This window comes from Rutilus rutilus, assembly GCF_951802725.1.
Source record: "Rutilus rutilus genome assembly, chromosome: 9".
NCBI classification, from domain to species: domain Eukaryota; kingdom Metazoa; phylum Chordata; class Actinopteri; order Cypriniformes; family Leuciscidae; genus Rutilus; species Rutilus rutilus.
The window spans coordinates 18495103-18519712 of NC_140223.1; the positions used below are offsets into that span (position 1 = coordinate 18495103).

Consider the following 24610-nt stretch of genomic DNA (forward strand, 5'->3'; position numbering starts at 1 on the left):
TTTACAGCAGCAATCGGGTGATAAATTAATCAAACTGCTGAGAAAGTCACTTTGATTCATTCAAATGGATGTTATCAAGAGTCAGGCTGTGAACTTCTTTAAACATCATTCACGCGATTTCCATTTAAATTGTTTAGATCCGTGGAAAATGTTAATTAGGTAAAAACAACATCTGAGAATAACATCATCATGAATCAAAACCATTGAACCGCTCCATTTGATTGACATCCAAATTCCTTAAGACATACCCTATATTAATTTATTTACAATGTCTATTACATAAATAGTGTACATATTTTTTTGTTAAATGATCAACCAAAACCACAGTGCCATGCAAATCAAGCTGCAAAAGACCAATGACATCTTGTCATGCATCATGATGCACCAACACCTCAGTTAACCACATTTTCGGAGGCAGTAAATTAAGCCCAACCTATGGGGAGGAGCTTCCCTTTGTTTTTCACATATGCTATATACGAATTATCATTTACACATGCAGATGCAAGCACATGCAATATATGAACAAGTATCTTGAATGAATGCCAAAATATGTTTCTGATTCCTGTGATGCTGCTTTTACAATTAGGATTCCAAGGTAATGTCACTGGAAATGCTATATATTATTTTTATGATAATGATTAAATTATCTATATCTAATGTGGTAAATCAGATATTTCCTTAAATTCTTATATATTCACTTAAATACTAATATAAGTGTAATTTCTAGTTGCTGTTAACTTTATGGCTCTTCACAGATGCTGTAAGAAGTACGAATTCTGAAATCCAGCGTGAAATTAAGAATGCAAGACTCCACGAACCGGTTACTTTAAATTGTACCTACAACTGTTCCAGTGGATTCGCTCGTGGTTACTGGAAATGGGAAGAAACTCCAGTATGTAGCAAGTGCCACTGGAAGGTTCATAAAACGTTAAAATTAGGAGACGTGTGCACTGAGAGCATATACACAGCTCATCTAATTATGGAGCAAACGCGATATAACTATTCTTGCTTTTCTGAAGAGAACGACAAACCGGGCATTCCTTTGAAAACAGAGCTTCTGGTAACGCTGCAAGTTATCGGTAAGATGCGTTTGAGTTTATCGTTTATGAATAACATGAATGAATTCATCCCAGGCCTTTTCTCACTTTATGTGCATTTATGCTTCATATAGATGAATCCAAAGAACAAGTAACACCTCCTAAAGGACTAGCTGGTGAGTCTGTAAGTTGTGTATCTGTAAGGATAGTTCTACTTACTGTGCTATTTTTAAGACTATTGGTTTATATTATTTTTGTGTCCTTGTGTCTTTCTGGTCTAGATCTGGGTCCATCTTTGAGAGTAAAGTCGTATAGGGGTCAGGCAGAGTCAGATGAAGTACTTACATCCTTTTCCACTATCGAAGTGATGGCAGGAGCCTCACTCATACTTCACTGTGTTGCCATTGACATCAAACACTGTGAGGTCCAGTGGGTCAGAGAAAACAGCACCCTCCCTTTGACCCCAAAAAATGACAGTGTAATCCAGTGGAGTGAAATCAAAGGAGAGGATGGTGGACGATACAGGTGCCAATCTAAAGGGACTTGCACACACCAGGCTTTCACTGTGGATATAGAGGTTAACACAATAGGTGAGTGTTTTACACTTCCAAAAATATATCAACACATTTTCAGATTCACATACAATACAGTCCATCAAGTCAGCATTTTGCCATACAGATGGATTCACCTGGGCCAAGGTCTTCGCAGCTTTTGCAGTGTCTGCAGTGGTTGTCCTGACGGCCCATCTGGTGTATCTGTGCTACAGAAGAGGGTGTAAGATAATGGATTCCACTAACATGGTCCATGAAAGGTAATGCACAATTGCATATGTAAAATTAATCTTTACGAAGTAGCAAAACATATCAAATCTCTTTAACCAGCAGTATCTGGTCTCTTGCAGGGATCCATCTAGAAATGCTGTGGTGATGAGGCCAATTGCTCAAGGTCTCTCTCAATTTATAAACATTAATAAATAAATAAAATACACATATATAATGTACACACATACATACACAACACTACCATTCAAAAATGTTATATAAGCTTTATAAATGAATACTTTTATTCAGCAAGGATGCATTAAAATGATCAAAAGTTACAGTAAAGAAAGATAAAAATAAATGCTTTTCTGATTTTCAATTCATCAAAGAATCCTGAAAAATCAGTTTAACAACTGTATTCAACATTGATAACAATAAAGAATGTTTCTTGGGCACCAAATCATCATATTCTAATAATTTCTGAAGGATCATGTGAGACTGAAGACTGGAGTAATGATGCTGAATCTTTCCATCACAGGAATAAATTACATTTTAAAATATATATTTAAATAGAAACAGTTGTTTTAAATTGTAATAATATTTCACAATATGACTTTATTTTTGTTCGAATAAATGCAGCCTTGGTGAGCAGAATTGACTTCTTTCATAAACATAAAATCTTACCAACCCCAAACTTACACTCATCTGGAGAAAGTTTGAACGGCAGTATGATTCTAAAGTTAACTTCTTTTTTTATTCCCAGACAGCCAGAGTGATCATGAAGTCCCTTACGCTGATATTGTGATCTCTGTGAGGGGATCCAGCAATCCGGATCTATCTGACACCTTTACCCAGAGCTCAAAAAACCAAAGACCGGTGACAAAAATATATTATAAATAAATACAATTATGTATAATTGCATGGTGCATGGGACCTGATGAGTGACAGTGTGAATGTGTTTTGCAGAGATGGAGAGATGAGGCCAGAGCAGGACTACTGCATGCTTCAGCTGACAGACTGCACATCCACTCTAAAGAGGTCACTAGAAAATTAAGCACAACGTCTGAATATGCTGTAATTACCTACTCCTCTGAGGCTCTTAGTTAGTTACTTCAAAACACTGCATCTCTAATAAAGAAGACAAAATGTGAAAATCTTGAATAGCTGTCTTCACAATTGATGTTAACTGCAATTAAAACCTATTAAGCTTTGAATGCTTGTGTAAACTTATTTGTGTTTCATGCATTTCAAAGCATGCTTTTATATTCTTGAAGGAAATTATTTTTGTATTACATTTGTTTTGTACGGTGACGCATTGCTGCCACATACATATTATTTTTCCATTAATTATGTCGTAATAACGAGATGTTATGTCGTTAAAACGGCATATTTTCTCGTAATAACGAGATGTTATGTCGTTAAAACGACATATTTTCTCGTAATAACGAGATCTAATGTTGTTAAAACGAAATATTTTTCTCGTAATAACGCGATGTTATGTCGTTTTAACGACAAATTTTCTCGTAATAACGCGATGTTATGTCGTTTTAACGAAAACTTTTCTCGTAATAACCAGATGTTATGTCGTTAAAACGACATCTTTTTCTCGTAATAACGAGATGTTATGTCGTTTTAACGAAAACTTTTCTCGTAATAACGAGATGTTATGTCTTTAAAACAACATCTTTTTCTCGTAATAACGAGATGTTATGTCGTTAAAACGACAAATGTTCCCCCAGCAAACACAGAACGTTGGCACAACGTAGCCAACCTTCTAACAACGTTTTATCAACATGGCCAAAAGGTTGCTATAAATACGTTGTGTGGTGAAGGTTGTTACAGCGGTGTCACAATGTTGACATTAAACCACCATTCAGGGCCATTGCTTAAGGTTGTGCCAACGGTGTCTTGACAACCACTGCATATGTACTCGTCACTGCCCTGAAGCGCGAAAATCAGCCTTTTGAATTTCAACCGCCCGTTTGGCTCATTGTGTTGTCTTGTTCTTCATCGAGCAAGGATACATGAGTATTGCGTTTTATTTACCTCAGCTAAATAAGATACGTAATTATTCAAACACGACCTAAACTTCATTTTCTAATGTGACTAATGCAGCCTCGCTTGCACTGTTTAGTTTTTCATTTCATTTGTCTGCTATTTAGTCTCATCCGTTTCTTTGCTTTCCTGGACTGATTCCGGTTACCGAACTTTATCGTCCGGCTTTCGACTACTGTCTGCCATGTACAGATCCGGTTTTGTTCATTAAATGTTCTGATCTTTGCTTTTTATGTTTTATTTATTATACTTAAAATACATTTATATATTCATTTATTTAGTTTTTTTCTTTTTTCACAAATGTATGAATTTTGGAAGTGCAATTTGATTACCATATATGCAGTTAGTTTTAATAAAGTTGAATTAATGTAACCTTCTGTCATTTTTACTCTTCAAAGTGTACACTTGCAGGTGTTGATTATAATTAATCTAATTTACTGATAGCCCCATTAAATAATAATAAGGATAAACAATATTTAAAAAAAACAATATAATTGTCTAACATCTGACTAATTAAAAATCAACCTCAAAACATAAAATGCTAAATGGGGGATATACTACACTGATTTAGAAAACACTAGTTTATTAATAAACAATTAAAATGCTTCGTTATTTTTTCAGACACATTTATTCTTATTCATCATTAGCCTACTTTTGCTGGTGCTTTGCGGCAAGTTTTATGCATGCACTTGAGCACGGAATATAGCCTATATGCACCCAGGATTGAATATTAACGTGCGATTAGTCCTAATTGCTTAAATGAATGACTACTAGTCTAGAAAAATCAGAGGTGGACAAAGTACACAACTTCCTTACTTGAGTGAAAGTACAGATACTACTGGTCAAATATTACTCCATTACAAGTAAAAGTTGTAAAGACCGATTTTTACTTAAGTAGGCCTACAGAAGTAGCCTGACTACGTCAGACTTTGATACTTCCACTCAATTTCAGTTCGCTTCTGTACTCAGTCTGAGATATTGACCTGTCTTTCAATTTTCATCCGGCCTCAAAACAGCCGGCCAATCAACGAACAGAGGGCGGGCTGAGAGCCGTGACGTAGACGCTGATTGTACCGTGGATGCGTAGTTTTTACTTCACATAATCTGCAAAAGTCGTTCACAGCCATGTTCAGTCCGGTATTTCGCTCGATGGTTTTGTTTTCGCATCATACATGTGTTTACAGTTGAAGTTCAATGCGGCTGAGTCGGCACATAACACACTTCTTAACCAAACGTTATGTGATTGGCTTACGGGTAACCAAGGCATAAAGGCATATTTTGTACATGACTACACATGTCCTTATAAGGCCAAGAAAATTTGTCGTTTTAAGGACATAGCATCTAGTTATTACGAGAAAAGGTGTCGTTAAAACGACATAAGATCTCGTTATTCCGAGAAAAATATGTAATTTTAACGACATAAGATCTCGTTATTACGAGAAAATATGTCGTTTTAACGACATAAGATCTCGTTATTACAACATAATTGAGGGGAAAAAATAATATGTATGTGGCAGCAATCCGTCACCGTAGTTTGTAACTTTGTAATTTTTTTTTGCTTTGTTGGCATCTTTGCCTTTTTTGACCAGGAAGATCTATATGACTTTAAGGCGAAATGAAATGGAAGTTGCGATAGCCTTAATTCACCCCACCGATTGTGACACAAGTAAAACAGCTTCTTGAACAAGAAAAAATGTAGGGCGGAACCATAGACGGTAAAAAAAATATGGACGTAGTGTCCGTGACGTCACCCGTAGGTTTCTGAAGACCGTTTTTGAAGCCTAAAGTGGGCGTGGCCGACCGTCTCCATCTTGGCAGCGCGTCACTCCCGAATTTATTTATTTTTACAGTCAGACAATGAGCTGAGGTAATGTGACGGCTAACAGACAGCAGACAAACGGCTAATGATGACTAATGACCACAGCAGCGGGAATCCACCTGTCACTCAAAAGTGGACACACCCTTAACTATGCAGAAATTTAAGGCATAATATAATTTAAACGAATGAGTTATAAAAAAATTCACCCCCCTCACGAGGGGCAAAATTAGCTGTATAGACCAAAGCCACTTTTTGCTCCAGGCTGTAAACATGTTTTTTTCTGCTGTAAAGTTGGGCATTTCAACATGGGGGATTTGACGCAGATTTGACTCACTTTTGCAGCCAGCCTCAAGCGGCCAGTTGATGAATTGCCGTTTAATTCACTTCCGTGTTGGTTTCAAGAGAGAGACAGGGGGTGCTTCTCAATTCTTATTTGTGCATCCTCGTTCCCTTTCCTCGCGTCTCAGCTCCACCCCCTGTAGGATGCGAGGAAAGGCTGCAAGGAAAAGACGCGAAGACGGAGGGATCGAATGAAAGCTTTTTTTAATACATTGGAATACTTGATCACTCGAGCGTCACTTCACCGCGTCATCAGCAGCGCTCAAAGGATCTGCCCTTATGTTGTTGAAGTTTGTTTATTTAAGAAATTCATAATAAATATTAATAAAGCAAGATACCCTGTTGAAACATGTGAGATGTGTGGTTTATAAACTGCAAAGGTAAAGTATAAATCAAAATTATTGTGACCGATGTGAAGGGGGAGGAGAATTTATATTGTTATATTTATATCATGTTTTAGTCAATAAAACTCTTCCGCATAGGATACACCCATCATGTATCCTCGCTTTTGACTCCTCAAGAAGCCTCCTCACTCCTTGATCCTCGCCTCCTCGCGGTGCAATTAGAGAATTGAGATGTCCTTCAAGATGGCTGTGATCGATCGGTTTCCGGGTCATAGGATGGAGGACGGAGGAGAGAGGAGACGAGGAGGGATATTGAGAAGCACCCAGGGAGGTTGCCGGCTTGCCGCTTGGGCGGGACTTAATTATGGTTGTGGTTCGCCCTCATGCCAGTAAACACATCATCAGAGAAGACAAGACAAGACAAGACACATGAATTAAAAAAATAATACTAATGATGTGCACAGATAAGTCATGTTTAATAAATACTAACATATACCATCATTTATATATATATATATATATATATAATTTTGATTTCATGGTGACTTCAAAAGAATGGTTAAAGTAATTTATAGTTTAAATTCCAATTACACAAATCTGTTTTTTTCCCCCAATAGTAGGCTACAAAAAAATAAATTGTGAATTCCAGGGGTAACGTGCCCCAAACCATCCTACACCCTATGGGTAGCCTTGTTGCAGGGAACTGTGCCCTACTAACGTTATTACCGATGAAGGAAAGGTTAGAAAACTTAGAAATGCCTTTGAATTCGTTCACACATTCAGCGGGGTTAGGACAATGAAAGGTGTTTGAGATATGGTCAAAAACATTAGCATATTAACTGTACTGTTAGCTATTGTATTGGAAAATGTCTTTACCTGCAGTATGCGTTGCTGCAAACGCTGCCAGGTGTTGAATTTCATGAACTTCATCGATGAACGACAGAATGCATTTGCAGTTTTGGTTTTAATTGATTTTTGGGAAATATCAACTTCAACCTTTGTTTTTGTTCTTTATAAGAAACCGCTTCTAACGGTGTTGGGAACTGTTTGAATGATTCAGACTGAATTGTGAATCGCTTTAGAAGTTAAGAACATTTAATTGACTCGCGATTCGCGAATCGAGCATGCAAGAGCAGACAGAAAATATGAGGCACATAGCTGAAATATTGTGAGGGGAAATGTTTCCCCCAAAAGGGGAAGTGACCTGAGTAGAATCACCTAGCTGTTACATTAATGCTACCGAATACCCAGCAATTCGATTCTTAAATTCTACTGAAAGCTTTTTAATGGTTTGTTTAATGTTTGGCAATAAATAAATGAATGTTTCTGTGGTTTTGTATAGTTGTTGTTGTATTTTATTGCTAAAATTGTATATGGCGTGTTTAAATATCTATATTGGTTTACTACTAATATTACTGACATTTTTAACATGAATACTAGGTTTAAATACTAAGCCTGCGTCCCAATGTGCATACTATCCATCCTAAATAGTATGTGACATTAGTAATTGTCAATACTATTTAGGGCAGATAGGGTGGATAGTATGCACATTGGGACGCAGGGCAGGTTTCTTGAATCTGAATCGTTTTGACCCTCTCCGCTTTCGGTAGTTGGAACCACGTGTTGGTTGCCGTTGCATAGCAACGGTTGACAACATTCAGCTCGTTTTAACTGGTAAGATACATCACGCCAGTCCACCTTGCAAAATTATTAAATATATAATTATTGTGACTATCGATTTAACCAAACAAGAAAATGTGGGTTTGACAGAACAATTGTTAGAATATGTCGTTCATTTTACTGATAAAAAACCCGCCTGTTTGTCTTTCATCTTGATGACTTTCAGCACAAATATGTCAGTGCCAATATGTGTATGTTATGCAGTAAAACTAAACATCTTGATGAAATTAAACTAAATAATTGTATTACATTATTTTGTGGGAAATTAATAGTAAATTAGCCTGTCAACAACATTAATGGTTAATGAATGTGTCTTTTCCCTATTTTTTTTTTTTACTTATTAATCAGACTTGAGGTGCTGTACAAGATGTCTGTTCCCTTCTCCAACACAAACCTGCGGATCCCTAAAGGTTTTGGGAATTTATTGGAGGGTCTGGCCAGAGAAGTGTTGAGAGACCAGCCTGGAGACATCCCTACCTTTGCTGCTCTCTACTTCGCAGAGCTTCTTAAAGCCAGAGAAGGTGACTGAGATGGTTTCCTTTGATCCTGATGTTTAATAGTGTTTGATAATATATGAGTTACTCATATACAGTATGAGTTAGTCATTGCTGGCTTACACAGTATGTCTTTGTCCTAGGCAGAAATAATTTTGTTTGCAATGGCTACTTTTATTAAATCTATATAGTCAATGCATGCTTGAACATAATGAATGTGTTTTGTTCCAGAAAGTGGCCTCGATCCAGCAGAGTGGGGTGCAAAGATGGAAGATAGGTTCTACAATAATCACTCGTTTAAGGTATCTAAAAAATAGGACAAAACAATGAACCTTTAGATTATTTTACTGTTATTCCTTCTAACATGCATGTGTTGTATGTTCCTCTCAAAACAGGGCACATCAATACAAGGAAACTCCATTTTACCTCAAATAAATACAAGGTGTGTGGATGAGAAAATGTGATTTCACTCTTTCACTCTCCCTAACAGTTATCCAGATGAGAGAAGAAACGAAATGAAGACAGACTTAAGTGAAGACAGAGTGAGATTTTAGATGAAAATTTAGACAGTAAAACTTGTAGTTTTGGTTTGATTTCCTTTATTCTGGTTGTACATTCTTGCAGTGCAGCAGGTTTAAAATATTTTATAGCAGGATGAAGCTCTGCGGGTGGCTCTCCATCTCTGAGGCAGGGCTTCGATCATTTGATCAAGCCGAGGGCGGCTTTCGGACGATTGATTGTAGTGTCAGAGCACAGATATGCATCTGGGTTGTACATAAGGATTCATTTATTACTCCTGTTGTACTTGTTTGTGCTTTTATTTACTTGTATTATTAATCACTGTTGCATATAAAATTACCTTCTTACATGTCAATTTTCAGAAACAACACTGGCCGTTCTGAAACTTTTGGAAACAATGAAACCCAACGTTCTGCATTAAAAGACCCCAACACGAATAATTCAGAGGACACTGAAGTAAAGCAAAAATATGAGTTAGAAAAGAAGCTCGATGAGGAATCCAGTGAGAGGGAACACAAACCTGCTGCAGATATTCCCTATGTGGGAACAGCAGATGTTGATATATGTGCTCAAGAGCTGAAGGACCCCAGCGGTATTCCAGAACAAACATCAGAGGTAGGCCTAATGAAAGATGAAGAGGTCGCAAAAGAAGCTGCAGGTATTGATATCTGCGGATCCGAACTTGAGCCTACACCTGGTCTAGCAAATGTGGATGTCTGTGCTGAAGAGATAAGCCACCCATCTGAATCTACTGAGGCCAACAGAGTCCTGGGAAGTCCAAATCCATCGCCTCCGAATGGAGAACAGTCGGAATCACAAGATGAATCTTTTGTTGAAACCCCTTCACATATTGAGCAAGATGTAGGCAAACCACCAAATGAAATGTCTGATGATGATGATGATGATGGTGGCCATATTGAAGATGCTGAACAGGGAGTCTCAGAAATGGTTGATACTTTATTAGAAGACACTGACTCTGAGAAAAAGAGCACTGAGCAGGTTTATGTAGAGGATTCATCAAAAAGTACACTTGAAAAAGATGTTACTGAAAGTGCAGCTGAAGCAGGGCAGGAATCAGAGGAACATATTGAAGAAAATGATGACTTACCAGACAATGAAGATCAGGAAGAGACCAATCATGAGTACAGCAGCACCAATGACTTTGTAGAAGATGTAGCTGATTCCACATCTGATATCAATAGTAAATCACTGATGGAAATGAAAGACGCATATATTGACTACGGTGATGAAACAAATGACAGTAAAAGTGAAGTCATAGATGTTCTAGATGAAGCTGACCATCAGGTTCCTGATGAACAGAGTGCATCTAAATATATTGATGCAATTGAGGAAGACCTTTTAGAAACCCCAAAGCCAGTTTCCCAACTAAACAACAGTGAATCGGAAGTAACAGAGGATATGACGAGCAATGAAATTTTAAACACTGATGTAATGGAAGCTTCTGAGAAAGATCTAAACACAGAGAATGTAAATGAAGGGAGTGATCTTGACAATGATGGCTGTGATGCTGAAGAGATGGATCCAGACATTTCAAACATACCTCAGCAAAATATGGTGAAAACTGAGGATGAGGAGGAGGATGGAACCCATGATACTGAACCAAAGAAAGCTGAAGAAGCTGAGCCCAGGCCTTTAGAGAGAGAAACGGAGGTTATCGGTGAAGAACATCCTACAGAGTTACAAGAACAGACTGAGAATGATGCAGATCAGGATGATCAGTTGGAGGAGCAAAGAGATAAAAGCCAGGAATCAACACTTGAAAGTGAGAACCTGGAGAATACTGACAGCAGTGAACCAAAGGTACGTTTTTTTTATTTTCTTTTACTCCCTTCCCATTTGATAAAAAAAAAAAAAATGGGTTGCATAATTTCAGAGCCGGACAGTAACGGAGTACATTTACTTGAGTACAGTACTTAAGTACAATTTTGAGGGATCTGTACTTTACTCGAGTATCATTTTTGGGGAGTACTCATGACTTTACTCAAGTACATTTGAGAGGCAAATATTGTACTCTTTACTCTTTACTCCACTACATTTCTATCCATAACCGTGAGTACCCGTTGCTTCTTCTAAAAAAAAAATTTTAAAAAGGAAAAAAGAAAATTCTCGGAAACCCTCAATTTGTTGTTTCCCTCTCAAACGTGATTGGATTGTGCAGGCGCCACTGATTGGGACAGCCTATCAGCAATCACCTTCAGCTTTCTGCCAAAGTCAACTCCATGGTCAGATTTAGATAAGAGATGAAACCATGGACGAAACAATGGATGAAGGTCCATCCCGGGAATGTGCCAACCCGTGGCCCCACCTCGCCAGACTATTTCAATTTTCTGAACAAGTTAATGATAGTTTTCGCTTCAAGTGTTTGCTGTGTTTACCAATGTAAGCACTGTGGCAGTAGTAATGCAATATTTAGAAAATGTACTCTTGTACTCTTGATACTCAAGTACTTTTAAAAACAAGTACTTCAGTACTTTTACTTAAGTAGACATCTGACTGTAGTACTTTTACTTGTACTTGAGTAAAATTTAGCAGTATCTGTACTTTTACTCAAGTAATGAAGCTGTGTACTCTGTCCGCCTCTGCATAATTTATATTTTATGTTGTGATAGAAGCCTCATCCTAAGGTTGGCCGAATAATTATACTTTATTTTGAATTACGTTTTTTGGCGTAAAACATCTGAGAGATACAACATTATTGTGCATTATTGTGCCACATTCCATTTTGCAATGATGCTCTCGATCTGTCTTGTTTAATAAATCCAGCACACCCCTTTGATTTACAGCTGTGTGCTTTCGCTCCTCCCTAAATGTTTAGTAGTTTTCAGTAGGCTGTGGAAGTGCACTCCAACAACAATGATCTTGTTTATTTTTATCTAATTTATTTTTATTTTATTCATTATTTTATTTCATTTTTACATTTTTTTTCTTCTGTTTTTCTGTTTTTCTAGATTTAAAGTTTGAGGAAAGCCACTCTCAATAAGACTTAAATAATACAATTAAAACTTTTTTTCCAATAAATGCAGGTTGTTTCAATCACTGAGTAATAGTGTTAAATCAACATGATCTTAAGGCTCCAAAAAGCGCATACATCCATCCATCCATACTATTCCAGCGGGTTAATAAATGCCTTCTGAAGTGAAGCAATGGGTTTTTGTAAGAAAAATATCCATATTTAAATCTTTATAAACTATAATCACTGTTTTTCGGCAAAGGCTTGGATTACTTTTATGATGGATGGATGGATGCGCTATTCAATGCCATTACAATGCTATAATATACCTCAGATAGTGTTTGGCTGAAAGAAGAAAGGCATATACACCTAGGAGCGCTTGAGAGTGAATAAAGTATGGGATAAATTTCATTTTTTGGTGAACTAGGCCTATTCCTTTAATATTTACCAAAATAATCATGATTATGATTTTTGCCACAATCAAACAGTCCTACGTCATCCTTAACTTGGATGCAGACTGTTCCTTTTATTGTCCCAAGTTAATAAGTAAAAATAAAATCTTCAAGGACATGTCTGATCAACAGCATGGCTCTGTTCCTCTCTGGAGAACAGTGATTGAAGATGTCCTGAAATAGTCCAGCTGGTGAGTACAAGACCGCAAGAGTAAAAAAAAAAGCTCAAACTATACATACATCATACATCATATAAACACTATGCATAAACTTAAAGAAATGTTTGCAACATTTCATAAAGAGATGTTCAAAAAGGAGTTTAGATCTTTTACCAAGAGGTCAGAACAAAATCCATATGCTTATTTAAAGGGGTTCGAAGGAGACAGATTTGGTGGTGTTTCCATGGAAACATTTTACCGACCAGTTATCTGAGGGAGAAACTGATCTAGATTTTGGAGTTGTGTGATATGTTTCCAAAGAAACATAATACTGTATGCACCCAATTAGCTGCTTCACTTTTCAATCCTCGGTCCGAAGTGCAATGTTTCAAGTTCTGTAGGGGTTAATTAGAGACACGCACTAAAGCAACGCTCTCTTCCGCTCACTCCAATGTAGGTCATCTAACCTGACCTATATCAACTCTTGTCCAATGACTTTATATGCTGTAGGAGGGGCAAGGGAATCATGTAGTTTCTATTTTCAGGAACAATATTCATGGCTATCATCAATCTCTGGCACGACTGTAAAGTCACCTCATCTTCTTCTAGGAAACTCTGTTTTAACACTTCCATGCTCTGTGAACCGACTTTATTAGCTCCCAGCCTTACACATCCAACAGATGCCAAGAAAAGAGAAGTGATACCATTACAGCGCAGAGCTGCATGTTCTCTCTTTAATCTTGGTAGGGTAGGAGGCAGGAGATGGAGCACTGTTCTAGAGAAATAAAGGGCAATGGATTTACTGTCTGTTTGTCTTACTCTACAGTAAATTGCCACAGGGTGGAGGAGGCACGGACTGTGTGGGACTGACTGAGATGTGGAGGGGCTGCTTCTAGCATTTTCTCAGTTTATGATGATAGCCCTCAGCAATATTTTGGACTGTGCATGTTAGAAGTAATGTAATAAAATTGGTGTAGACCATGGTGTGTCCCTTTTCTATCTCATTTTTCTCCACTGCAAGGCTAAACCAAGAATCTCTGATCCTTTTGGTAGCAGGTTACAGGAAAGTGAGAATAATGGCGCTGTAAACGTAAACATTAAACAAAATATTTGCAATGAGTAAAGACCGACCTGTCAGTGGTGTCAAAATGATGATGCTCGCGCGCTCTCTCGCTCTCTAGCGCGCGCACGCGTTATCTCTCTCTCTCTCTCTCTCTCTCTCTCTCTCTTTCCTCCCACCCTAAAAGACAAATTATAAGGATAGTTGGAGGAGAGGAGTATTCGACCAAGGTATTTTGCCCTGTGAGGAGGTTTACGCTCTGTTGCACTTGCACGAGACGAAAACACGTTTATCAGCGTCTGTAATTGCGCGTCATGGATTGTCATGTCGTAAGTACTGACAACTTTCTTTCTTTTTTTAAAAGTATTTAATAAATATTAAACATCCTTTTTTTAAAACTGAACCAGTTTGATAATGAATGAGTGGTACATTGAAACATCCTTTAACCTTTTCCGTGCTTGTTTTGGAAATAGTAACGTTAAACTTATTTTGCAGAGACTTGTTTGTTTTGGAACTTTATTCAATGGCGGTAAATTTCATGTCCAGTAAATTTATGAACGGTTTTGTGGGTTTATGTCTTTATGCATATTTTGTGCTCATTATCATTTCACATTTTTTAACCGTTTACATTTCATGCCTTGAAAAGTAGGCTATAAGCATATGAATAGCTCTATACAGTTTTATGCTTTAGCTATTAGGGTTCAAAAGATCCCAAATTTTCTCTGTTTTGTTATTATTATGGTGGCGCTATAGCTATCCATATTTATTTATTTCAATTTATTTTATTTCCAACGGCTCTATTGGATTTGCCATAAAAAAAAAGTAGTCGTATCACCAATATTAATCAAAACTATGTTGAACTTTCAATTAAACATGGTTGCCTAAAGCTAGTAAAGAACGTAGGGTGTGGCTATAATCTCATAATAGAGTAAGTCATTTTAATGAATTTTAGTAGGCTAAATGTATGTATAATTTTTCTTGTTTTGTATGCCATGTTTGGTCGTGACTCGTGAGTGACTACATTTGCATATTTTAAAATGTGTCTGTCATCTGCTGCCAATCAGCTTTCAGCAGCCTTTAATGAGGCTAACTGCCAATTGTCACAAAAGTTTATTAATCCTATTTAAGCATGCAAAGTTTTATCCTGTTTAGACAGAAAGTGGCATTAGTGCCATTATTATAATAGTGAAAAACAAAATTAATTTAGTTATTGTGCATGGATTGGTGTCAACAATTAACAAATATGTGATCTCATGGGCTTAAGAGGTCCTTGTGCTGAGACCTCAATAATTTCTGCTTGCTGTTTAAGCATATGACAAATCTTTCATCATATCATTTAAACGGACTGGTATAGACATGGGAAAGGCTTGTGACTGCACAGTTTCATTAGAGGTGATCCAGGGTAATCATACACAGTCATGAGGAAGCAGTAAAATGAACAGATGCTTATTTATAGGGGATTGCGGAACGCCTCTGCATGTGGCCATGTAAGAGCATTTTGGCAAAATGCTTGGTTAATATGAAAAGAGGCTGATTCTTAGTTCAAAAGTGGGTGGACAGGGTTTTACAATGGACTTCTGCTCATCTTCTTCACACAAGCTGTTTAAAGACTGCCAACCAGCCTCTGCTGAGCCATTTTACATATGCTATGTTGGTTGTTGTGGGAGAAAGCATGTGGTTTCACAGCTTCAGGAAGACATAAAGAGACAAATAACATCACAACCCACCACACACTCTTTAATGATGTGTGATTACATGCTTCACAGAGCGCAGGAAGCTGGTCACAGTTGGTCTTTGCGTCAAGGTGGTTAGGTTTTAGTACATTTCTGTTCATTTTATTTTCATTAGGTACAGGTAATAGGTTTCTCACAGGTTCTTTGTTGGCATCTGTATGGTTCCATGAACAACTTTCTGTTTAACAAAAATGTATGGACCCTTTCCGTTTCACAAAAGGTGCTTTATAGTGGAAGAGGGTTCTTCAGATTATTAAAATGTTCTTCTCATTAAGAAAAAAAATGGTTCTTTTAAAAACTGGTCACTGGAAGGTTATTTTGATAATCCAACATGATCATTCAGTTGGTGATTGTAGATGTGCAGGAGAAGCTGGTCCTAAAAAAGTTTAGAGCTGATGGATAGTGATTCATTGCAAGGGGGCTTAGATGGGCATGAGATACATCATGCTAAACCCACTAGGGTGGTATATAAGATCTCAGTGGATTCTGATTCATATTATGAAAGAGCAAAATCAATATGCAATACACCCCTGCTGAAATTATTGTTCATCCCTGGTAGGAGGAATGCAGCCAGCCACAAGAGGAAGAGGACATCATGGACATCCCATTGGATGACCCAGAGGCCAATAAGGCGGCCGCCAAAATCCAGGCCGGCTTCCGTGGTCATATGACCCGGAAGAAGATGAAACCTGGGGAAAAGCCCAATGAGGAGGTGAGCAGCAGTGGTGAGGCCCTCAACGGCAGCCAAGGGGACTCAGGTCAGTCCCCAACAGTCAAAGAGCCATCCCACCATCCCACATGGTGCAGAGGTCGCCAGCTATCTTGATCCAACTCAGCTTGGCAAAACACATAAAAACCCACACAGATCCTTGCAGAATTTGGCTTTGAGATCTGAAGTAAACAATTAGAGCTTTGAACTTTAATGAGAGTTCAAGAGTATGTTGGTTAACCCTTTTACTGTAATGTGTACCAAAGATTTAGAATAAAAAAAGATGAAAATATTGTGACCAGACCACTAGCATATGAAAAAAAGAAGAAAAAAAAAACATCAAATCAAAAATGAAATGAAAAATCCATCAGTTATGTTTAATGAGTCATATCTTTATACGAAGTAAATATAAGACATGCACAAGTGTGCTTTTTAATTACCCTCTGAGTGCTTTGGATAATAATTTTCTTAGTCAAGTAATTATTAATGAGCACATCTATCATTTTCCGTGAGTGTTAAAAGATTGCGGCCGTTTCACCGATTTACAGACGGCCAATAGAGTCCACAGAGTCACTCTGTATTCTCTATTATCTCAGTTTGTTGAGACAGATCTTTCAAATCTAATTTCTTTTGTGGGTGGCTTAAGCCTCCACAATTCCAGGACTCAATATTAAAGCCTTGTGCAGATTTATCCCCCTTTCAATTTTCTTTCGGGTAATGTGTTTTGTTCTGCACAAAATGTTTCCCTCCGCTCAGTAAATATGCAAATAGTTCTCGATTGGTTGATCCCCAGAGATGTGTTGAGATTCTAATTTGAAGCAACAAATAGGCCAGCGCTGATGGAAAGACCGTTGATATTCTCACACCAAAGCTTCCATCTGAACTATCATCATCTGCGTCATCCTTTGAGGAGGAACCAAGCAAATCTGGTCATTTGATGAAAAAAGTGGGGCAAGCAATGAGAATGAAGGTGTCCTTCCAAACTCCAGCCGGGCCCAAATATCTCTCCTTCAGCTGTGCCGCTCCACTCTACCCCACCTCTGTGCCGAATTTAGGCCTTTCCCGAGCAACATCAACCCAGTTCTCGGTTGCTAAGCATTTTATGTATGGAAGTGTTATTTATATCCTCAGGTGCATCTGCATCGCCGAAATGAGGCTGTGCTCTGTTTTACTCCGACAAAAAGACCGGCTAAGATCCACTCATATTCTGGCAAAAATAAATCAATAAGTAAAGCTTTGTCACATATATTTTGTGATGAATGGCAAGCTATCATTTTGTCTTGTTTTCCAGTATTGATATCTAAACATTCTTAAATCAAGATACATTTACTTGAGAAGCAAAATGACTTACGATATTAAATCTTGCTTTCTTCTCAAAATTAACTGAGTTTATGCTCAAAACAAGAAAAACATCTTTTAAGATCTGTTCACTGAAAGGTTCTTTGGGGAAGCGAAAATGGTTCTTCTGTGCCATCACTGCGTAAACCCCTCTTTTGGAACCTTTATAGTTATGAGTGTATTCTTTTAGATACTTATTTTTTTTAGATATTTGTAATGGAAATCTACAAAAAAAATATTGCAGCGAGTGATGTTACATCATCACCCTGTTACTTCACAGTTGACTAGACAGCTGTTTGTTGACAAACTGAAATATTCAAGTACTGTAAACCTAATAAAAGTGTGTGTTTTGCAAGCAGGGGGAACAGACGGAGTAGAGACAGATGCCACATCTGGTCCAGAGCAATGAAGACCTTTCTCAAGGTGGATGACATATAGGACGCTTTCTCCAGGGAATTTTTTTTTTTTTTTTGTCGACAAAAGTAGTGAAATTAGGCTGGATATGTCTGATGTGTGAACTCTTTCTCTATTTTCTGCTTCTTATCCAGTCTGGGTGAATTTCTGCTCTAGCATGATTTTGCATCCCACAAAAGGCATCTGTATACTGTATATCTGATATTTGTACGAGAATTTAACACAGGCTTCTTCAGTCAGACAGTCAAGTAGACTTAAAATAATGCATCATGATTGAGTTTTGTCATTTTTTGTTACTTGATATTCCTTTTCTGTGGTAGTATGTTTATGATTGCCTTGATTTGACCATGTAGCCACTATCACGATAAGTTATGTCACGATAAGTTCAATTAGTTTATTGTCATGAAATGGAATGTTATCGGTTGTTTATAACTGTGTTGACTGTTTGTTTGGTTTGCACCCTGTAATATGTTGAAATCAGAGCTTCCAAAGCAGCATATGGCATGGCTAGATCGACTTATTTCAATTTACTTTCATTTGTAAAATGATTTATTCTTCCTTTAAGGTAGTGCATATCATTAGAAGTATAGAAATTGAGTTAACAGCTTAATGAGTGATAGCTAAGATCACCTTGCATGTTGACATCAGCATCGAGCTCTGTATCAGTTGAAAAGCGAATAAAAGCTCAGAAATGTGTGTTGCATGCATTGAAAATGATTTGCAGTCAGGGGCTGATCATTAGTCTTTTGAGGAGTCTGATAACAAACAGACAGTTATATATAAACAGCAGAAATTGAAATATGAACCTACACATCAGTCTCATTAGTCCTGCTGGAGCATCTCGCTGGAGGGCTCACAGCTGGAAGGCTGTGCTAATGAGACCTGGACAGTCATTTATCAAGGTCAAAATGCCACATTCCCAAGCAAATCAGCATTTAGTCTTATAGCTATAATAGCATTAACTTTACATTAACATTGCAGTATACTTTTATCTTCTGATAAATGTGCATGTAGCAAAGCTATAACGAAAGAACTCTCAAAGAAATATTGTTTGATAACATCATTTGATATATATAATAAGTAAACAGTAAGATATGTGAGATGGTGCTATAGTAGCCTATGTTGTGATTATACTCGCGACTAAAGGCCATCTCGATAAAATGTTTAGTTACAAAAATATTTATAATACACATTTTCTTTAAAGCATTATTTTAGTAAGAAAATAATACAAAAAGGTCAAAAAAAAAAAAAGGTTAATACTAAAAATGAATCAGTGTCAGAATGAATCAGAATCAGTGGATATGCAATTTGGTCAGTTTCTCTCACGAATTGTGCATTTCTATACTTAAGAATCAACCATACAATATTAGGGTGTTTTTTTTTTTTGAATAATCTTATATTTTTTGGTCTGTTATTTTTATTATTCTTCATATTTTTAGTTTTAGTAATTTTACTACTTCAGTGTAAACCTATTTTATTTCAGTTAGTTTAGGAGGCAACTTTACATGTAAGATTATATTTGATCTAATATTTATCATTTTCAGTTTAGTTTTATTTCAATCAACAACAAAAAATTATTTATTTTATTTTGTAAGTTTATGAAAAAATATCTTATTTTGTGTCACACAGAATTAACTCATACAGTTATAAAATGACATAAGGGTGAGTAAATGACCACATTTGAATTTAAGGTGAACAATCCCTTTAAGATTAAGAGGTTTGAGAACATAAATAGTGAATCTATTTCTCCATGACAATGTTAATCACTCAGCCATTACATAAAGAGCTGCACTTAATTAGACTGTGTACTGCGCTTCATAATTAAAGACACCGTTAATCTTGTGTCTCAGCTGATGTGGACATTTATCACACACAAGTGACTTCATAAATCTTGCTTTGAATGTTTTAAAGGGGGACCTGTTATGCCCCTTTTTACAATATGTAGGCTAATATAAGTCTCAGGTGTCCCCAGAATGTGTCTGAAGTTTCAGCTCAAAATACCCCATAGATTATTTATTATACCATGTTGTAAATGCCCATTTTTGAGTGGGAAAGAAAAACATGTTGTTTTCGTGCATGTATCTTTAAATGCAAATGAGCTGCGGCTTCCACCCTGCTTTCCAGAATTGTGCTGTGCCTTTAGCTCGTGCCTTGGATACTCTGCCAACAACAAAAAAAAACATCTGTTTGGTTTTGATTATTATTTATATTGTAGAATAATTATCTCTATCGCGGTCACGCTCATGTGACATTGCAGTTCTTCAATATCATGAAAGTTTATTATCTGCATGCGCTTTAAAGCCATATCAGTCTAACTTCTGATATATGGTTTCCTGAAGCACGCTCACAGAAAGCTAGATGTTAAACTAAGTTCTCTTTCACGTCTTATTGCTCTTAAACTGTCAAATACACACAAGGTTGTGTCAAAAACACACAAAGTTCACATAAACAGTTATGTCTGTGAACGTTGACGTAAACAGCAAGTAAAGAAATCACATGTGTAGCCTATATTAGATCTGTGTATTAAAGTGAAAGTGGCGTAATATACAGTACCTTCTGCTTATATATGCTGTTAATGTAAATAAAACAACAAAAGAAAAACAGAAAATCACTCAGTGCTCTTGATTGAATAACTTTAGTAGCTTTAATGAGAATACATTTCTTACTTAAATGCTGCTGTTTAATGCTCCGGCAAGCAGATAAACATGGCATACTGTGTACAGCTCACTCAATCATGTGTGGGACCTGTGTAATGTGACGTCACATTGCAAAGAAACTGCAAACGGCTTATTCGGAGACACTGCTTATGATTTATGTGGATTAAAAAAGGAGTGGGTGGATTTTTCCCATAATATGGTGGTTGTGCACACACACTGGGGACAGACATTTATGTTCAAGCACCATGTAAAAGTGAATTTTGCATAATAGGTCCCCTCCCCTTTAATATTTCACAGTGACTGATTACATTATGTTGTGTGGCCTAACTTAATGAAGTTGATTTCCTCAAATCAAGTGGCTTTCGATAAATGTTCGTAGGCTACTGACTTTTAACATTTCTAAACTTGGATAGGCAGGAGGAAAAACTGGACAAGATGTCCTCCGCACAGCAACAAAGACCTGCCATAATTGTCATTTCTTTGTGTGGCTCAACTTTTCTTCCTCCCCGAGTGAGAAATGATCGCTTGAACTCAGTCGCCCACATTCCCTCCTCCGCGCGCAGGCCTCAGCTTTATGGGGCTCCAATGTAACCTCCCCAGAATTAATTCTGTCACTGGCTCCAGGACTTACAGTCTCCTAACAGGATTTTTACAGGTTGCCTATGGCAACACAAAGTGCCATAAGACAGTTCTCTCTCAGACTGCTGCTGTGTGTCCCATGATTCCTGCCCTCAACAGACTGCTGCTGACAACGCCGACCTGACAGCTGCCATACCGCCAAAAACTTTCAGCTAACCTGCACAACACACACATATTATGTATTTATAGCCTGTGAAAGATCGAATTACACTTGAAAATGTGTGCGTGTGTGTTTTAACACAAAAAAGGAGAGTGGATTTGCATAATTGTTAAAGCCAGTTACTGTTTTGCCTCACAGAAACATTCTCAGTTAGCATTAGCACCGGCTGGCTGCTACATCTGTAGAATCTCATAGCATATCAGTCGTGGATTGACGCTGAAATTAGACTACTCTCCACATCTGAAAAATCTGTTTTAATCTCAAAACTCTTTGAACGGTTCGGTTTTCGTGGCTCTTTTGTATTTCACAGTAGCATTACATTCAAACCTCCAGTAGAGGGAGCCTGTGTATAACAAGTTTACCATGCAGCAACAAACGCATATAAATGCTTAATCTACTGTATCTATATATATATATATATATATATTTTTTTTTTTTTACTTAACTGAAAATTATCTCCTGGTTTCACAGACAAGACTTAAGCCTATTCCTGGACTAAAATGCATGTTTGAGCTGTTTTAACTGAAAGCAACTTGCACTGATATATCTTAAAAAATGTCACTGCCATTGTTTTGTCTCAAGAATTGTTTTTTTTTTTTTTCTAAGGCACATTTATAAAAGCTACTGAAATGTCCTAATTGAACTAAAGCCTAATCCTGGCTTAATCTAAGCCCTGTCTGTGAAACCAGGCTTATAAATATTAGATCAAATATCATCTTAAATGTAAAGTTGCCTTCCAAAATAAGTTGAAGCCCTAAAATTATTCAAATGCAAACTGAAATAAGAATAATAAAAATACAAAAGCACATACAATTACTAAAAGGAACTAAAATTAAAATTAAAATGAAAACTGAAAATATAAAAATAAAAGCTAATTATTAATAAATACCATAATAGTATATAATATAATATAATATAATATAATAAAAAAACACTTGTGATTATTCTTAACAGGAAATGATACAGAAATAGTTAAAACTTATAATTGAGTAATAATTAAAACTTTTGTCATCATTTACTGACCCTTTTGCACAAAATTAGATGTAGCTTAATGCTGTTTTTTCTTTTTTTATAACAAAAGCATATGGTCCAGGAGGTGGCAAGCATCAAAAAGCACCACAAATATCTCATTAAAATTTGCAAATGTTTTACGAGTGAATGCAAAGTTTCTCGGGGGAACTTAAAAGTTATTTTCTCGTTAAATGTTCTCATGTGTCATGAAGTCCAGTGCATGTGCACTATAGCTTCAAGAGGATATTCTCCAGCGGAGACGTGTGCGAGGATCTTTCATGCTTTCCGTGCACTATTGACCTTGGATGTTCCCACTGACTCTACTTGACAGATTTCCTCACAAGATGAGAGAGTCCGGGAAAGACTTTTATCCTCTAGAGGACAAAGGCTAATTCCAAGCTTTGTGTGAGTATGTTTGTGTCTCAGAGGCGTACTAAAGCTTTGATCACCAAGAACAGAGGAGGCCCTTGAGGATAACAGACTGTATGTTCCATTAAAAAGCTTTTTCGTTCTGACATTCTTTGCCATTTTGCATACATAATGTGCTCTTCTTCTTTTTGCTACGTGGGAGGCTAACATTTCAAATACCCAGTTTGGATCATCAATTTTAGCTCTCCTATTATCAGAAACGCCATCTGTTGTAATTGAAATGTTTTCATTGTGTGCTATACAATAGCTGTGTTTGCTACTAGCATCACTATTGCTCATAATCGGCATTAACAAGCTCCTTTTAAAACTTTAAGCATTCATACTAAAGCCTTTCATTTTTTCTATATTTATGTAGGCTGCTACTCTCATTGTGAATATTTCTTTCTGTCTGTGGGGTCTGTGACCACCGCAGCTGCTGACCTCTGCAAGACATGACATCAGCTCCCAGACAGACATGTGATGGCTAGGCCACAGTTCCTGGCACATTTTTTCTTTTCAGCAGTGGAAATAATCTATTGTTACAACGAAGAGTTAAACCACAAACAAATACAATTATTAAATAAATAAAAATAATTAAGTTTAAACGGTTAGAATTCACCCAAAATGAAAACTCTGCAAATACTCACCCTCATGTCATTCCAAACCCTATCTGAGCTGTCTCCCCTTCCACTTATAGTCATTTTCAAGGCACAGAAAGGTAGACATCAAAGTAATTCATGATGTCACTCCAGTGGTTTAGCCTCAATTTTATGTAGCGACGCAAGTGCTTTGTTTGCGAATATATATTATATATAATTTATTTTAATTTAATTTTTTTACTTTATTTACTAAATATTAATCTCTGTTCACGTGTCAACACAACACGCATGCGTCGTGATGCTCTCGTGAACACGTGTGCATGCGTTGTGTTGAGGCGAGACGAGAGTGCGTTGTAGATTAATATTTAGTAAATAAAGTGGTAAATTATGTTTTTGTGCGCAAACAAAGCATGTTTAGGATTTTACCTTTATGATGTCTTTACTACCTGATGTCTAATGATACAGCACTGATGTGGCAGTTGCGTAGCTGTCAATGGAGGGACAGAAAGCTAAATAAAAACTAAATAAAAAATATCTCCATGTGTTCCGATGATGAACGAATGTCTTACGCATTTGGAACGACACGAGGGTAATTAATCACAGAATTTTCTTATTAAGAAACTAACTAACCCTTTAAAATATACTTTTAATAAAATTAATTGAATATTGGAACATATTATTATATTGTATTGCTCTAATTATTTAATTATTAAAATAAATACATTTGAAACTGGCAATCTAGATCCATTTTGAAATGTCTCTAGGAATTGTTTTAAACAAAAAAACCATCCAACTCTTGTGCATAAAGCCCTTTTCGCTGAAGACTGATGCCTTAGCAACCTGTAGGTCCTCTTTTCATCCGTTATGGCCTGTGGTGGGTCAAAGATATATGGGGCTTACAATGTGCTCATGTGGGAGGGCCTGGTTAGGGGTTGGTGAAGTTTTTTTTTTTTTAAGTGCTCAATCTGAGCACTTGTCCTTGAGTAGTTGTATAGCAGCTTCAAAAAAGTTCTCCTTTAATTCATTTTGTAAACTATGCGTCAAGTGTTTGAATCAGCCCTCCTTGAACCCTCATTAAAATTAAGGACTGGAGACCATATCTTTGTTAAATTTTATATTGACTGATTTGACTTGTTGGCTGCCACTGAAATGTCTACTGAATTATCTACCAATGACTTGGACTTAACAGTTTTAAAATCTGATCATAGCTACATACATTTATTTTCTATTAAGTGGACACTGTATCTTTTTTA

General features: G+C 36.9%; 3 protein-coding genes across 4 annotated transcripts; all 3 read left to right on the forward strand.

The window, feature by feature from the left end:
* The first annotated feature begins 475 nt into the window (after positions 1-475).
* Positions 476-3012, forward strand: LOC311297241 (uncharacterized protein). Its single transcript, XM_084419460.1, has 8 exons — positions 476-595; positions 756-1079; positions 1172-1213; positions 1319-1627; positions 1716-1848; positions 1939-1982; positions 2562-2674; positions 2765-3012. Exons 1-8 carry the CDS (start codon positions 550-552, stop codon positions 2903-2905), a joined length of 1152 nt encoding a protein of 383 aa, XP_084275586.1. The 5' UTR covers positions 476-549; the 3' UTR covers positions 2906-3012.
* Positions 3013-8398: 5386 nt separating this feature from the next.
* On the forward strand, positions 8399-13556 carry LOC311296581 (uncharacterized protein). The gene is made up of 5 exons (XM_084418408.1): positions 8399-8556; positions 8761-8831; positions 8925-8971; positions 9411-10869; positions 13456-13556. Exons 1-5 carry the CDS (start codon positions 8403-8405, stop codon positions 13456-13458), a joined length of 1734 nt encoding a protein of 577 aa, XP_084274534.1. The 5' UTR covers positions 8399-8402; the 3' UTR covers positions 13459-13556.
* A 310-nt stretch (positions 13557-13866) lies between these two features.
* Positions 13867-18579, forward strand: LOC311296582 (neurogranin-like). 2 transcript variants are annotated; one of them, XM_084418409.1, is made up of 3 exons: positions 13867-14018; positions 15982-16180; positions 17826-18579. In XM_084418409.1, exons 1-3 carry the CDS (start codon positions 14004-14006, stop codon positions 17876-17878), a joined length of 267 nt encoding a protein of 88 aa, XP_084274535.1. In that variant the 5' UTR covers positions 13867-14003; the 3' UTR covers positions 17879-18579. The 2 variants fall into 2 exon arrangements, with proteins under 2 accessions (XP_084274535.1, XP_084274536.1); XM_084418410.1 differs by having other exon boundaries at positions 17829-18579.
* Positions 18580-24610: the final 6031 nt, after the last annotated feature.